Raw genomic sequence first — 17,399 nt, forward strand, 5'->3', positions numbered from 1 at the left:
GTTACCTCTCCAACACTGATATGTCAGCTCATACTGCAGTTACCTCTCCAACACCGATATGTCAGCTCATACTGCAGTTACACCTCCAACACTGATATGTCAGCTCATACTGCAGTTACACCTCCAACACTGATATGTCAGCTCATTCGGCAGTTGCACCTCCAACACCGATATGTCAGCTCATACTGCAGTTACCTCTCCAACACTGATATGTCAGCTCATACTGCAGTTACACCTCCAACACTGATATGTCAGCTCATACTACAGTTACCTCTCCAACACTGATATGTCAGCTCATACTGCAGTTACACCTCCAACACTGATATGTCAGCTCATACTGCAGTTACCTCTCCAACACTGATATGTCAGCTCATACTGCAGTTAGACCTCCAACACTGATATGTCAGCTCATACTGCAGTTACACTGATATGTCAGCTCATCAGTTACAACACTGATATGTCAGCTCATACTGCAGTTACCTGTCCAACACTGATATGTCAGCTCATACTGCAGTTACCTCTCCAACACTGATATGTCAGCTCATACTGCAGTTACCTCTCCAACACTGATATGTCAGCTCATACTGCAGTTACCTCTCCAACACTGATATGTCAGCTCATACTGCAGTTACCTCTCCAACACTGATATGTCAGCTCATACTGCAGTTACCTCTCCAACACTGATATGTCAGCTCATACTGCAGTTACCTGTCCAACACTGATATGTCAGCTCATACTGCAGTTACCTCTCCAACACCGATATGTCAGCTCATACTGCAGTTACCTCTCCAACACCGATATGCTCAGCTCATACTGCAGTTACACCTCCAACACTGCAGTTACACCTCCAACACTGATATGTCAGCTCATACTGCAGTTACCTGTCCAACACTGATATGTCAGCTCATACTGCAGTTACCTCTCCAACACTGATATGTCAGCTCATACTGCAGTTACCTCTCCAACACCGATATGTCAGCTCATACTGCAGTTACCTGTCCAACACCGATATGTCAGCTCATACTGCAGTTACCTCTCCAACACTGATATGTCAGCTCATACTGCAGTTACACCTCCAACACCGATATGTCAGCTCATACTGCAGTTACCTCTCCAACAATGATATGTCAGCTCATACTGCAGTTACCTCTCCAACACTGATACGTCAGCTCATACTGCAGTTAACTCTCCAACACTGATATGTCAGCTCATACTGCAGTTACCTCTCAAACACTGATATGTCAGCTCATACTGCAGTTACACCTCCAACACCGATATGTCAGCTCATACTGCAGTTACCTCTCCAACAATGATATGTCAGCTCATACTGCAGTTACCTCTCCAACACCGATATGTCAGCTCATACTGCAGTTACCTCTCCAACACCGATATGTCAGCTCATACTGCAGTTACACCTCCAACACCGATATGTCAGCTCATACTGCAGTTACCTCTCCAACAATGATATGTCAGCTCATACTGCAGTTACCTCTCCAACACCTCCAAAACATCTGTTACGTGGTTGTCGGCCAACGCTGGTTAGTGCTGGCTAACGCTCGATCTGATTGAATCCAGGCCCGAGTTGTATCAATACACACAAGGCTTGTGTAATTAAAGGAGAATGGGAGTATGATTGAGCTGTCAAAGCATACACAAGGAGTCAGGGAGTGTCATTTCTATAGGCTAAAAAAAGGCCCTAAGGCTTCCAGTCCAACCCTTAGCCTAGCTATGGTCAACCACAAACACACCACACCAGCCACATTCAAGTCCATTATTCAAAATGGCCCAGTTAATTGAAATGAAAACATCCACAAACCCCTGTTCGAGACCCTTTCAATGTAATGTTTGTTTTCACACTCTAGAGTTCCACGATATTCTGTTTCCACATTACGATTCAACAGATGATGCCATTTTCTTTCTTATTGTGTTTTTGAACTACAGTGAGATGAAAATAAAGAGAGCGAGGGAATGAAAAAGCCAACATAACAGAGGGATTAAGTTAACAATAGAGATTACAGTACATTATTGTTAGACTAATCAAGCAATGTGCCAGCCACATCGGTTTGAATATAATGTCTCAGTCAATCCCAGAACTATAACATTCTAGTGAAGGAGTGAAGGACGAGGAGAGGGAAGAGGAGAGAGGAGGAGGAATAAGAGGAGTGACAGATGAGGATGTAATGATGAAGATAAAGAAGAGGAAGATGAGAAGGAGAGCTGGGTCCATAGGGTAATCTCTATATGGTGAATCTCCCGCACAATGGTTACTACTGTCTGTCATGAGAGACTATCTGTGGGGAAGTCACTGTGTTGTGGTGACTGTGGTGGGGCTGAGGGTTCTCTATAATACATCAGTCACTGTGTTGTGGTGGGGCTGAGGGTTCTCTATAGTACATCAGCCGCTGTGTTGTGGTGACAGTGGTGTGGCTAAGGGTTCTCTATAGTACATCAGCCACTGTGTTGTGGTGGGGCTGAGGGTTCTCTATAGTACATCAGTCACTGTGTTGTGGTGACAGTGGTGGGGCTGAGGGTTCTCTATAGTACATCAGCCACTGTGTTGTGGTGACAGTGGTGGGGCTGAGGGTTCTCTATAGTACATCAGCCGCTGTGTTGTGGTGACTGTGGTGTGGCTGAGGGTTCTCTATAGTACATCAGCCTCTGTGTTGTGGTGACAGTGGTGGGGCTGAGGGTTCTCTATAGTACATCAGCCACTGTGTTGTGGTGACAGTGGTGGGGCTGAGGGTTCTCTATAGTACATCAGCCACTGTGTTGTGGTGACTGTGGTGTGGCTGAGGGTTCTCTATAGTACATCAGCCACTGTGTTGTGGTGGGGCTGAGGGTTCTCTATAGTACATCAGTCACTGTGTTGTGGTGACAGTGGTGGGGCTGAGGGTTCTCTATAGTACATCAGCCACTGTGTTGTGGTGGGGCTGAGGGTTCTCTATAGTACATCAGCCACTGTGTTGTGGTGACAGTGGTGGGGCTGAGGGTTCTCTATAGTACATCAGCCACTGTGTTGTGGTGGGGCTGAGGGTTCTCTATAGTACATCAGTCACTGTGTTGTGGTGACAGTGGTGGGGCTGAGGGTTCTCTATAGTACATCAGCCACTGTGTTGTGGTGACTGTGGTGGGGCTGAGGGTTCTCTATAGTACATCAGCCACTGTGTTGTGGTGGGGCTGAGGGTTCTCTATAGTACATCAGTCACTGTGTTGTGGTGACAGTGGTGGGGCTGAGGGTTCTCTATAGTACATCAGCCACTGTGTTGTGGTGACTGTTGTGGGGCTGAGGGTTCTCTATAGTACATCAGCCACTGTGTTGTGGTGGGGCTGAGGGTTCTCTATAGTACATCAGTCACTGTGTTGTGGTGACAGTGGTGGGGCTGAGGGTTCTCTATAGTACATCAGCCACTGTGTTGTGGTGGGGCTGAGGGTTCTCTATAGTACATCAGCCACTGTGTTGTGGTGACAGTGGTGGGGCTGAGGGTTCTCTATAGTACATCAGCCACTGTGTTGTGGTGGGGCTGAGGGTTCTCTATAGTACATCAGTCACTGTGTTGTGGTGACAGTGGTGGGGCTGAGGGTTCTCTATAGTACATCAGCCACTGTGTTGTGGTGACTGTGGTGGGGCTGAGGGTTCTCTATAGTACATCAGCCACTGTGTTGTGGTGGGGCTGAGGGTTCTCTATAGTACATCAGTCACTGTGTTGTGGTGACAGTGGTGGGGCTGAGGGTTCTCTATAGTACATCAGCCACTGTGTTGTGGTGACAGTGGTGGGGCTGAGGGTTCTCTATAGTACATCAGCCACTGTGTTGTGGTGACAGTGGTGGGGCTGAGGGTTCTCTATAGTACATCAGCCACTGTGTTGTGGTGACAGTGGTGGGGCTGAGGGTTCTCTATAGTACATCAGACACTGTGTTGTGGTGGGGCTGAGGGTTCTCTATAGTACATCAGCCACTGTGTTGTGGTGACAGTGGTGGGGCTGAGGGTTCTCTATAGTACATCAGCCACTGTGTTGTGGTGACAGTGGTGGGGCTGAGGGTTCTCTATAGTACATCAGCCACTGTGTTGTGGTGACAGTGGTGGGGCTGAGGGTTCTCTATAGTACATCAGCCACTGTGTTGTGGTGACAGTGGTGGGGCTGAGGGTTCTCTATAGTACATCAGTCACTGTGTTGTGGTGGGGCTGAGGGTTCTCTATAGTACATCAGCCTCTGTGTTGTGGTGACAGTGGTGGGGCTGAGGGTTCTCTATAGTACATCAGCCACTGTGTTGTGGTGACAGTGGTGGGGCTGAGGGTTCTCTATAGTACATCAGTCACTGTGTTGTGGGGCTGAGGGTTCTCTATAGTACATCAGTCACTGTGTTGTGGGGCTGAGGGTCCTCTATAGTACATCAGCCACTGTGTTGTGGTGACAGTGGTGGGGCTGAGGGTTCTCTATAGTACATCAGCCACTGTGTTGTGGTGACAGTGGTGGGGCTGAGGGTTCTCTATAGTACATCAGCCACTGTGTTGTGGTGGGGCTGAGGGTTCTCTATAGTACATCAGCCACTGTGTTGTGGTGACAGTAGTGGGGCTGAGGGTTCTCTATAGTACATCAGCCACTGTGTTGTGGTGGGGCTGAGGGTTCTCTATAGTACATCAGCCACTGTGTTGTGGTGGGGCTGAGGGTTCTCTATAGTACATCAGCCACTGTGTTGTGGTGACAGTAGTGGGGCTGAGGGTTCTCTATAGTACATCAGCCACTGTGTTGTGGTGACTGTGGTGGGGCTGAGGGTTCTCTATAGTACATCAGTCACTGTGTTGTGGTGACAGGGGTGGGGCTGAGGGTTCTCTATAGTACATCAGCCACTGTGTTGTGGTGACAGTGGTGGGGCTGAGGGTTCTCTATAGTACATCAGCCACTGTGTTGTGGTGACAGTGGTGGGGCTGAGGGTTCTCTATAGTACATCAGCCACTGTGTTGTGGTGACAGTGGTGGGGCTGAGGGTTCTCTATAGTACATCAGCCACTGTGTTGTGGTGACTGTGGTGGGGCTGAGGGTTCTCTATAGTACATCAGCCACTGTGTTGTGGTGACAGTGGTGGGGCTGAGGGTTCTCTATAGTACATCAGGCACTGTGTTGTGGTGACTGTGGTGGGGCTGAGGGTTCTCTATAGTACATCAGCCACTGTGTTGTGGTGACAGTAGTGGGGCTGAGGGTTCTCTATAGTACATCAGCCACTGTGTTGTGGTGGGGCTGAGGGTTCTCTATAGTACATCAGTCACTGTGTTGTGGTGACAGTGGTGGGGCTGAGGGTTCTCTATAGTACATCAGTCACTGTGTTGTGGTGACAGGGGTGGGGCTGAGGGTTCTCTATAGTACATCAGCCACTGTGTTGTGGTGACAGTGGTGGGGCTGAGGGTTCTCTATAGTACATCAGCCACTGTGTTGTGGTGACAGTGGTGGGGCTGAGGGTTCTCTATAGTACATCAGCCACTGTGTTGTGGTGACTGTGGTGGGGCTGAGGGTTCTCTATAGTACATCAGCCACTGTGTTGTGGTGACAGTGGTGGGGCTGAGGGTTCTCTATAGTACATCAGGCACTGTGTTGTGGTGACTGTGGTGGGGCTGAGGGTTCTCTATAGTACATCAGCCACTGTGTTGTGGTGACAGTAGTGGGGCTGAGGGTTCTCTATAGTACATCAGCCACTGTGTTGTGGTGGGGCTGAGGGTTCTCTATAGTACATCAGTCACTGTGTTGTGGTGACAGTGGTGGGGCTGAGGGTTCTCTATAGTACATCAGCCACTGTGTTGTGGTGGGGCTGAGGGTTCTCTATAGTACATCAGCCACTGTGTTGTGGTGACAGTGGTGGGGCTGAGGGTTCTCTATAGTACATCAGCCACTGTGTTGTGGTGGGGCTGAGGGTTCTCTATAGTACATCAGTCACTGTGTTGTGGTGACAGTGGTGGGGCTGAGGGTTCTCTATAGTACATCAGCCGCTGTGTTGTGGTGACTGTGGTGGGGCTGAGGGTTTTCTATAGTACATCAGCCACTGTGTTGTGGTGACAGTGGTGGGGCTGAGGGTTCTCTATAGTACATCAGCCACTGTGTTGTGGTGACTGTTGTGGGGCTGAGGGTTCTCTATAGTACATCAGCCACTGTGTTGTGGTGGGGCTGAGGGTTCTCTATAGTACATCAGCCACTGTGTTGTGGTGACTGTGGTGGGGCTGAGGGTTCTCTATAGTACATCAGCCACTGTGTTGTGGTGACAGTAGTGGGGCTGAGGGTTCTCTATAGTACATCAGCCACTGTGTTGTGGTGACAGTAGTGGGGCTGAGGGTTCTCTATAGTACATCAGCCACTGTGTTGTGGTGAGGGTTCTCTATAGTACATCAGCCACTGTGTTGTGGTGACAGTGGGGGGCTGAGGGTTCTCTATAGTACATCAGCCACTGTGTTGTGGTGACAGTGGGGGCTGGGGTTCTGAGCCACTGTGTTCTGAGGGTTCTATAGTACATCAGCCACTGTGTTGTGGTGACAGTAGTGGGGCTGAGGGTTCTCTATAGTACATCAGCCACTGTGTTGTTGTGACAGTAGTGGGGCTGAGGGTTCTCTATAGTACATCAGCCACTGTGTTGTGGTGGGGCTGAGGGTTCTCTATAGTACATCAGTCACTGTGTTGTGGTGACAGTGGTGGGGCTGAGGGTTCTCTATAGTACATCAGCCACTGTGTTGTGGTGGGGCTGAGGGTTCTCTATAGTACATCAGCCACTGTGTTGTGGTGACAGTGGTGGGGCTGAGGGTTCTCTATAGTACATCAGCCACTGTGTTGTGGTGACAGTAGTGGGGCTGAGGGTTCTCTATAGTACATCAGCCACTGTGTTGTGGTGACAGTGGTGGGGCTGAGGGTTCTCTATAGTACATCAGCCACTGTGTTGTGGTGACAGTGGTGGGGCTGAGGGTTCTCTATAGTACATCAGCCACTGTGTTGTGGTGACAGTGGTGGGGCTGAGGGTTCTCTATAGTACATCAGCCACTGTGTTATGGTGACAGTAGTGGGGCTGAGGGTTCTCTATAGTACATCAGCCACTGTGTTGTGGTGACAGAAGTGGGGCTGAGGGTTCTCTATAGTACATCAGCCACTGTGTTGTGGTGACCGTGGTGGGGCTGAGGGTTCTCTATAGTACATCAGTCACTGTGTTGTGGTGACAGGGGTGGGGCTGAGGGTTCTCTATAGTACATCAGCCACTGTGTTGTGGTGACAGTGGTGGGGCTGAGGGTTCTCTATAGTACATCAGCCACTGTGTTGTGGTGACAGTGGTGGGGTTGAGCTGCTGTGAGAGAGAGGAGAGGACACTGATTCTGGAGAACAGGCATGTTTGGGTGAGAACTACAAATACAGAGGTTTCTATCATGTCCTGCAATCTCTCTCTCCTCTGTTGTTTGAGGATTACAAGACAGAATTTAAAACTCTCCCTTATTCACACACACACCCCTCATTCCTCCCTCCTGCTGCTGTTATTGGAGGACAGGAGGGACAACAGGAGAGATTGGAGGAGTTTCCACTCCACTTCTCCATTCTCTACTAATACCTCCCTCCTTCCTTCTCCATCCATCGTGTTGTTTTGACGGAGTGGTGGAAGAGGTTTGTCCCCTGATATCTGTTCTCTTCTGTCCCTTCTCTTCACAGGCACCCTGACCTTTTAAGGTCATAAAAACAGCAGAGAAGAGAGGGATGAGAGAGAGAGAAAGAGAGAGAGAGAGGGGGTTGAGAGAAAGGACAAGAAGAGAAGTTGACTTGCAGTAATGTACAGCAACTCTCCCACTCTTCATGCTTGCACTTGTCTTTAAACATAGCGTACATACCATACACTGTATTTTAGATTCAGAAATCTACCTATATAGTGTATCAATGGCATGAAAAGGAATTCAAGCAGTCAGCCAACACACCCCCAACCATGCAACACAGTTTATCCCATTCAATACTGTACTACTGCCACACACACACACACACACACAGCTGTCCAGGTAGCCTGAGGGCAAAGCCTTAGTATCCAACAGAAACTATCAGCAGTGTGAAGTGGGGGAGGCGTCACACACACACACACACACACAGCTGTCCGGGTAGCCCGAGGGCAAAGCCTTAGTACCCAACAGAAACTATCAGCAGTGTGAAGAGGGGGAGGCGTCACACACACACACACACACGCGCGCGCGCATGCGCGCACACACACACACACACACACACACACACACACACACACACACACCCCCCCACACACACACACACACACACACACACACACACACACTGACACTACACACTGTGTTCTGTTATGGAGATGATAGGGCTGTTGTGGAGATGAACTCTCACTGCTTCTGCCTCTCTGGCTGTCTAACAATGATTAGTTCTGTTCACTCACAGCACAAAGTCTGTACAGCTGTGGGGTTGATAGAGAACTATGGCTGGAACCATAGAAATACAAGTCCATCCATTGCAGACCCATTGCATTGAATGGGAATGGCTGTTCTAGTAATTGTATTTCTATGGCTGGGATTCAAGGAGGAACATGTGGCTAAAGAGGTGTTTGTATGTCTGTGGAGGTCTGTAGAGATCTGAATGTTTTGGTGAATGAAGACGTTTACTGTGAGTGTTTACCGTAAGTTAGAGACGGAGAAAGGTAGAGGTCTGTAGAGATCTGAATGTTTTGGTGAATGAAGACGTTTACTGTAAGTGTTTACCGTAAGTTAGAGAGGGAGAAAGGTAGAGGTCTGTAGAGATCTGAATGTTTTGGTGAATGAAGACCTTTACTGTAAGTGTTTACCGTAAGTTAGAGAGGGAGAAAGGTAGAGGTCTGTAGAGATCTGAATGTTTTGGTGAATGAAGACGTTTACTGTGAGTGTTTACCGTAAGTTAGAGAGGGAGAAAGGTAGAGGGCTGGAAAGGAGTAAATCCATTACAGATTTAGGATCTTCAATTGAGCCAGTTTGCTACACCCATAAAATAATCCTGCAGCAACAGGAAATGTTATTAGAATTGATGGACATTTTTGTAGGTGTGATACATTTTCTGTAAGGGAAAATCAAGTCCGAAATTTCAAAGTAGAAATTACAAACTTCCAAAGCATTTTTAAACCTCAAATACAGTACAAGTTTTACATTTCCTGCATTGCAAGAAAGTTATTCTACAACAAGGTGATCAAATGAAGATCCTACATCTGTACACACTTGAAACTCTCTATGTAAGTGCCTCTATGATTTAATAGAGCAGCCATGCTATTATGAAGGTCCAGCCAAGGTGTCCTCAACACAGTTCACATAAAAGCCTCAACCTTTAAGAACTAAGCCTTCTGAGGTCTGAAGTTGACCATGAGATCTGACCAGAAAGAAAACTCTGAGTTACGCTACAACCAAGGCCCAGAGTTTTTCCTTGTTAGGGGTATATTCATTAGTGCTCACCATAGCTAACTGTACCATAAGGTTCATTAACAGAAAACGTTTTGCAATGAAAACAAGAGTTTCTATTGGAAAAAAATCAGATAGGTCCCACCCTGTTTCGATCTGTTTGCTTTTGCTTGGCTCTGTTTGGTCCCTAGTGAATAAACCCCAGTACACGTGCTCACACATGTTACAGTATCACCCTTCATTTAGGCTGCATAGAGTAGTCTGGGTCACCAGTGTTTTCCCATGTAGCTTAGGCCCTGAGGTTATGGATAGCTGGGCTGCCCTCTGTCACAGAGAGAATGATGTATGGCCGTTTACTGCCGCCATTCATTACCCCAAACACGGTCATTACAAGCAACAGTCAACCACAGGGTTGATGGAACGTTCAGGGCTGAACCCTCCCCGCCGACGCTTTGAACTCCGCTGGCTCTTTATGACATCACAGTGGGGTGTAGGCTAATGACTGGCGGAGAGCGGAGGGACGGGGAGAATATGGATCGGAGTGAGTGGCAACCCAGCCGGCCCAGCCCCCAGCTCAACTGACCCGTCCCAATTCCCAAACCCTTGACCCCATGCATTTACCCACAACAGTTGAACATTCTCAACAGTTTCCCAAACAGAACCAGTTATAGGCCTACATCCAGAAGTACCAGGTTTTGGTGAGAGAAACACCCTGATTCCAACCTAACAGATAATACACTATATCTTATAGATTGCATTGAAGACACAACATGGTGGGGATAGAGTTAAACACAGCCAAACATTCTGCTGGTTGTAGCATTAAAGACACAACATGGTGGGGATAGAGTTAAACACAGCCAAACATTCTGCTGGTTGTAGCATTAAAGACACAACATGGTGGGGATAGAGTTAAACACAGCCAAACATTCTGCTGGTTGTAGCATTAAAGACACAACATGGTGGGGATAGAGTTAAACACAGCCAAACATTCTGCTGGTTGTAGCATTGAAGACACAACATGGTGAGGATAGAGTTAAACACAGCCAAACATTCTGCTGGTTGTAGCATTGAAGACACAACATGGTGAGGATAGAGTTAAACACAGCCAAACATTCTGCTGGTTGTAGCATTAAAGACACAACATGGTGGGGATAGAGTTAAACACAGCCAAACATTCTGCTTGTTGTAGCATTAAAGACACAACATGGTGGGGATAGAGTTAAACACAGCCAAACATTCTGCTTGTTGTAGCATTAAAGACACAACATGGTGAGGATAGAGTTAAACACAGCCAAACATTCTGCTGGTTGTAGCATTAAAGACACAACATGGTGGGGATAGAGTTAAACACAGCCAAACATTCTGCTGGTTGTAGCATTAAAGACACAACATGGTGAGGATAGAGTTAAACACAGCCAAACATTCTGCTGGTTGTAGCATTAAAGACACAACATGGTGGGGATAGAGTTAAACACAGCCAAACATTCTGCTTGTTGTAGCATTAAAGACACAACATGGTGGGGATAGAGTTAAACACAGCCAAACATTCTGCTGGTTGTAGCATTAAAGACACAACATGGTGGGGATAGAGTTAAACACAGCCAAACATTCTGCTTGTTGTAGCATTAAAGACACAACATGGTGAGGATAGAGTTAAACACAGCCAAACATTATGCTGGTTGTAGCATTAAAGACACAACATGGTGGGGATAGAGTTAAACACAGCCAAACATTATGCTGGTTGTAGCATTAAAGACACAACATGGTGGGGATAGAGTTAAACACAGCCAAACATTATGCTGGTTGTAGCATTAAAGACACAACATGGTGGGGATAGAGTTAAACACAGCCAAACATTATGCTGGTTGTAGCATTAAAGACACAACATGGTGGGGATAGAGTTAAACACAGCCAAACATTCTGCTGGTTGTAGCATTAAAGACACAACATGGTGGGGATAGAGTTAAACACAGCCAAACATTATGCTGGTTGTAGCATTAAAGACACAACATGGTGGGGATAGAGTTAAACACAGCCAAACATTCTGCTGGTTGTAGCATTAAAGACACAACATGGTGAGGATAGAGTTAAACACAGCCAAACATTATGCTGGTTGTAGCATTAAAGACACAACATGGTGGGGATAGAGTTAAACACAGCCAAACATTCTGCTGGTTGTAGCATTAAAGACACAACATGGTGAGGATAGAGTTAAACACAGCCAAACATTCTGCTGGTTGTAGCATTAAAGACACAACATGGTGGGGATAGAGTTAAACACAGCCAAACATTCTGCTGGTTGTAGCATTAAAGACACAACATGGTGAGGATAGAGTTAAACACAGCCAAACATTCTGCTTGTTGTAGCATTAAAGACACAACATGGTGGGGATAGAGTTAAACACAGCCAAACATTCTGCTTGTTGTAGCATTAAAGACACAACATGGTGGGGATAGAGTTAAACACAGCCAAACATTCTGCTTGTTGTAGCATTAAAGACACAACATGGTGGGGATAGAGTTAAAGAGTTGCTCAATCTGTGCCTGTTGTTCAGTGTGATATTTACAGTAGTCCGTGGCCAATGTCAGACGTCTCCTGAAAAGTGCATTCCACCAAGACAGGCCCAGCTGGGATGCTATTTAGCAGGTTGCCTTGGAGATGGAGGGGAATGGCAGAGGGAGAGAGAGAGAGGGAGAGGGAGAGGGAGGGAAGCGAGGGAGAAAAAAGAAAGAAAGGAAGTTTAACTTTCTTTCATCTCTTGTCACATCACAAGTGACATCTACTCAACAACCTCTCTCTTTCACTGACATGATCGTGACATATATTCCTCTGAAATCCCTTTCAGAGTCTTACTTGCTACTTCTCATGCCAATGCGCAGCACTTTACTGGTGGTGTTAGTGAATAGGAGAAGACGGCCCAAGCTGATAGTTCAAAATAACATGGTGTAAAAAGATCTCTATGCAATGCACACCCAACAAACTTCCACAGAATAAAGGTATTTAAATAATATAATATAAAAAAATCTGAATACACACATTTGCTACCAGAACTCAAACAGTGAGTGAATAGTCTTCTTCTCTTTTCAGGAGACAGCCCAACCCAAACCTAGCACCTTTCAGTCCTTATCAATATCATGTCAATATCAAACTCGACTGGTCAGTCTGCTCAGTAGTGGTCCATCTTACAACTACACAAAACACGGTCTGACCTGATCTTGACCTCTCACTGCAGATGGGACAATGTAATTCTCCCCCTATTATCTGTGGTGAGTGCTATCCAGGATCCTTGAGACGTCCCTACCCTAAACCTTAACCCCTACCTTTACCCTAACCTTTTAAATATAAATTTCAATGGGTACGGCCATCCCAAGGATTGCAGATATCACAGACCTATTATCTATCTGTGTCTTCTTTTGTTGACCTTTCACCCCTCATCCCTTCACTGGCCTTATGTCCATTCCGTGCAGTCAAATCCATGGTGAGATTAGATTGGATTAAATGTGATGGTTGCCATGGTGACGGGCCCCCATCTTGAGTTTAGATGTGAGGCTGCTTCACGTCAAGGTTGTCTGTTATTGGCAGGATCATTTTACAGGTTGTGGGAAAAGGTCTGCAGCATTGTCACATGGATCTGCGGTATTTTAGGTCATTGTCAATAGCATTGGTTTTGACTGGGATGGATTATTTGTGGCAAAGTATCGCCATCTAGTGTTTGGAATGGGAGGTGACAGTGAGTTGAAAACAAGGAAGAGCATTCAGTACATTTAGAGCAGTGGTGAAAAAAGTTCTCAAATCAAATTGTATTTGTCACATGTGCCGAATACAACAGGCTGCTGCTGCACTCTGTTATTATCTATCATAGTCACTTTAATAACTCTACCTACATGTACATATTACCTCAATTATCTCAACACCAGTGCACCATTGCACATTGACTCTATACCGATACCCCCTGTATAGAGCCCCGCTATTGTTATTTACTGCTGCTCTTTAATTATTTGTTAATCTTATCTCTTACTTTTTTTTAGGTATTTTCTTAAAAATGCGTTGTTGGTTAAGGGCTCTGTTGTACCTGTTGTAAATCACTCAAATAAAAATAAAAGTCACCCAGTAAAATACTACTTGAGTAAAAGTCTAAAAGTATTTCGTTTTAAATGTGTTGCTTAAATATACTTAAGTATCAAAACTTAAAGTATAAATCATTTCAAATTCCTTAAACCAATTTTATTTGTATTTTTTTTAAATTTACGGATAGCCAGCGGCACACTCCAACACAGACATCATTTACAAACAAACCATTTGTGTTTAGTGAACCCACCAGATCAGAGGCAGTAGGGATGACCAGGCATATTTTCTTGATAAGTGCATGAGTGCATGAATCGGACATGAGCCTGTCCTCCTATAGCTCCTCCCACCAGCCTGGATTAGAGCCACCATGCCCAGAAAGGACTCTTTGGTTTAGATATTACAGTAAGACCATTTTTTAACTGATCCGCTTGTTACCATAACCAGTGTCCTCTTAAAGCACAATTTCAAAACAGCATTAAGCTTCATGTCCAAGACCTTTGGTTTCATTGAAAGTATCAAATCTTTCTCACCAAACAGCTATAGTCAACCTGTTTGCTTTTATCACATCTGAAAATATTTTACCTAAAGGTTTACTCATTTATGCCTTTGGCTGTTTATTGCCCCAAGTCGTTGATTGGCCAGATTTATACAAAACATTCATGTTTTATATTACTGCTATTCATGTTTTATATTACTGCCATTGTACAAAGTACAGATTCCTAGGCGAGACGTCAAAAACCTGTCAGTACTTGAGAACTGCTGGTAAAAGGTAGTTGAAGGGGCATTTGAAGTGAATGTGGTTTGGTTGATTCAATATGAAAAACCCATCTGGTGAGTTTAGTTCTGTATATTATTTTGCTCTAAATATAAAGATATAAGATGCACACGATTACTGGCCTAGTCAAAACGGCATGCTCTTTCCTTGGCTCAGACTTATGTTGACAATGTATCGTACACAAGCTGACAACCATTATAATGTTTGCTTTATGTTTTTAATGTGTAAAAGTCAAGTCTAAACAGTGTTCAGATTACCCCTGGCAGACAACTTGTATAATATTCCATCCTTAATAGCACTAAATCCTTCCCTCTTTTGTGTCCAGAACGTACATTGGTTGTCATCGGCAACCCTGGAGCTATATCATGGGCTGCCCTGGAAGGAGGCGAAGAGAAGCCCCTGGGGACCACCAGACTCTGGGTTACTACAGGCACCATCTCAGGACGCCCCCTCTCTGTGGTAAACATGCCTGGTGCAGTAACCACCACCCAGAGCCAGGGGGCGCTACAGGTGAGTGTGGTGTGGCATCGTCTGCTGTGCTTGTGTCTGCCTTGTCATGCTGTGCTTGTGTCTGCCTTGACACACGTCCCAAGGATCCCAGATAGCAAGGACCCATGTTTTTGTGTCTGCTGTTTGTCTGTTTTGGATTTCTCTGTTGTTGTTTCTTGTTCTTATTTATGTTTTTCTCTGTAGAGTGTGTTGAGACTGGGGGAATCTCAATTGTACATCCTTGATTCCACCTGTCACATCCCCTTGCCTCGTTCTGAAAATACATTGGAGGAACACCAGATCTTCTGCTTCAATCTGCTTTGAGAAGGAGACAAGGAGGGAGGACGTGAGGAATAAAGGAAATATCATTGAGATTTACCCACTGTGAAAGGCACTTCAAATAAATTGTGACAACTTATCTACAGGACTGGGCTATGGAGTGTCTGTCCCTGTCTGAGTGTTCCAAGGGGATCCACTCTTTCCTCCTGGTGGCGCCGTTGGGTCATCTCACAGAGCAGGAGAGAAGAGGGGCTCAATGCATCCGAAGGATGTTCGGAGAGAAGGCCCATGGCTTCACTCAGGTCCTCTTTACCTACGAGCTGGAGCAGAAGGATAGTCTTGAGGATCTACTGAAGGAGAGAGAGGCCAAGAGGCTGATTGAGGAGTGCGGGGGACGTTTTCACGTCTGCCCAAAGAGCATTGGTAAAGAGCTGGAAGTCACAGGGTTACTGGGGAAGGTCGACTCCATTTTGGATCAGGGCACAGACCCCTGCTACACCGTGGAGATGCACCAAGAAGCTCAACCGCTATTGGTGGAGTTTAGGGAGCAGCTTAAGGGCCTATTGGATGGCTTTATCAGACTTAAGGAAAGGATCAATGAAAGGGAGAGAATGCAAGTGAATGTGGAGAATTTGGAACACAGGATCTTCAGAGAGAAGCTAGCGAGGCTTCAAGATGAGCTCTTGTTGAAGCAGATGGAGAAAGAAAGAGACAGTGGCATGGAGGTCGAGGCGCTGAGCTTTATATATGAGTTGGACAGGTTAGTTGACAAGCTTGCCCTAAAAAGAGTGAGAGCAGTCGAGGAGGACCATAAGAGCAGAGAGGACGTGCAGAGGTTTAGGGAGGAGTTGGGGAGGATGGTGGATGAAATGGTTACCAATCAGAAACACAAGCATAGACAGATGTGTCGGGAGAAGGGAGAAGAAGAGTGGGAGCTTCAGAACTTCAGGGAACAGCTAGAAAGACTGAAAAACTACATGAAAAAGACAGAGAAGAGAGGGGACAGGTAAGAGAAGGGAGGGAAGGAGTTTGTGAAGGGGACAGGTAAGAGAAGGGAGGGAAGGAGTTTGTGAAGGGGACAGGTAAGAGAAGGGAGGGAAGGAGTTTGTGAAGGGGACAGGAAAGAGAAGGGAGGGAAGGAGTTTGTGAAGGGGGCAGGAAAGGGGGATGAGGGAGAGTGAGATTCCAGAGGGAAGCACGGAGGGAGGGTTTGACATGGGTCAACAGTTTAAAGGAATGATGCAGAAGTTGGGGAATATCAGGAAAAAGAGGAGAGGAGCTTGGAGGAAAGGAACATGTGATTAAAAGGGTGCTGGAAATTATCTATAGATTCTAGCTATTGGCTACATTAATTTAATACATTATTTTTTATGGATGACATTCTATGATGCATTTTAAACAAATCAATGAATGTTGATGATATAGTGTGTCAGGTTGTTGCATGATTAACTGTTAAAAAAAAATAAAAAAAATGTATTTCACCTTTATTTAACCAGGTAGGCTAGTTGAGAACAAGTTCTCATTTGCAACTGCGACCTGGCCAAGATAAAGCATAGCAGTGTGAACAGACAACACAGAGTTACACATGGAGTAAACAATTAACAAGTCAATAACACAGTAGAAAAAAAAAATGGGCAGTCTATATACAATGTGTGCAAAAGGCATGAGGAGGTAGGCGAATAATACAATTTTGCAGATTAACACTGGAGTGATAAATGATCAGGTGGTCATGTACAGGTAGAGATATTGGTGTGCAAAAGAGCAGAAAAGTACATCTTTTTTTTTTTTAAACAGTATAAAAACAGTATGGGAATGAGGTAGGTGAAAATGGGTGGGCTATTTACCAATAGACTATGTACAGCTGCAGCGATCGGTTAGCTGCTCGGATAGCTGATGTTTGAAGTTGGTGAGGGAGATAAAAGTCTCCAACTTCAGCGATTTTTGCAGTTCGTTCCAGTCACAGGCAGCAGAGTACTGGAACGAAAGGCGGCCAAATGAGGTGTTGGCTTTAGGGATGATCAGTGAGATACACCTGCTGGAGCGCGTGCTACGGATGGGTGTTGCCATCGTGACCAGTGAACTGAGATAAGGCGGAGCTTTACCTAGCATGGACTTGTAGATGACCTGGAGCCAGTGGGTCTGGCGACGAATATGTAGCGAGGGCCAGCCGACTAGAGCATACAAGTCGCAGTGGTGGGTGGTATAAGGTGCTTTGGTGACAAAACGGATGGCACTGTGATATAATATTTGTCATCATAGGACTAGAGAATAAACAAATAACTTTACCACGTATCATTCATTCATTAATCATATGCTTACCATGCTGAACTTGAATTCAATAAAGATTAATCCAAATAATAGCAAAACAATACTGCACATCCATAATCACTTAGAAAGATGCAA

At 45.7% G+C, this 17,399-nt stretch overlaps 1 protein-coding gene and 1 long non-coding RNA gene across 2 annotated transcripts in view; one reads left to right on the plus strand and one right to left on the minus strand.

Annotated features, from left to right (window-relative positions):
* Positions 1 to 17,399, minus strand: part of LOC135560148 (uncharacterized) — a 630,141-nt gene that overhangs the window by 154,306 nt on the left and 458,436 nt on the right. The window lies entirely within an intron of this gene.
* Positions 14,170 to 16,771, plus strand: LOC115116351 (GTPase IMAP family member 4-like). Its single transcript, XM_029644825.2, has 3 exons — positions 14,170 to 14,284; positions 14,554 to 14,738; positions 15,143 to 16,771. The coding sequence occupies exons 1-3, from the start codon at positions 14,269 to 14,271 to the stop codon at positions 16,004 to 16,006; spliced, it is 1,065 nt and encodes a 354-aa protein (XP_029500685.1). The 5' UTR covers positions 14,170 to 14,268; the 3' UTR covers positions 16,007 to 16,771.

The sequence above is a fragment of the Oncorhynchus nerka genome, linkage group LG15, assembly GCF_034236695.1.
Source record: "Oncorhynchus nerka isolate Pitt River linkage group LG15, Oner_Uvic_2.0, whole genome shotgun sequence".
Classification (NCBI taxonomy): Eukaryota; Metazoa; Chordata; class Actinopteri; order Salmoniformes; family Salmonidae; genus Oncorhynchus; species Oncorhynchus nerka.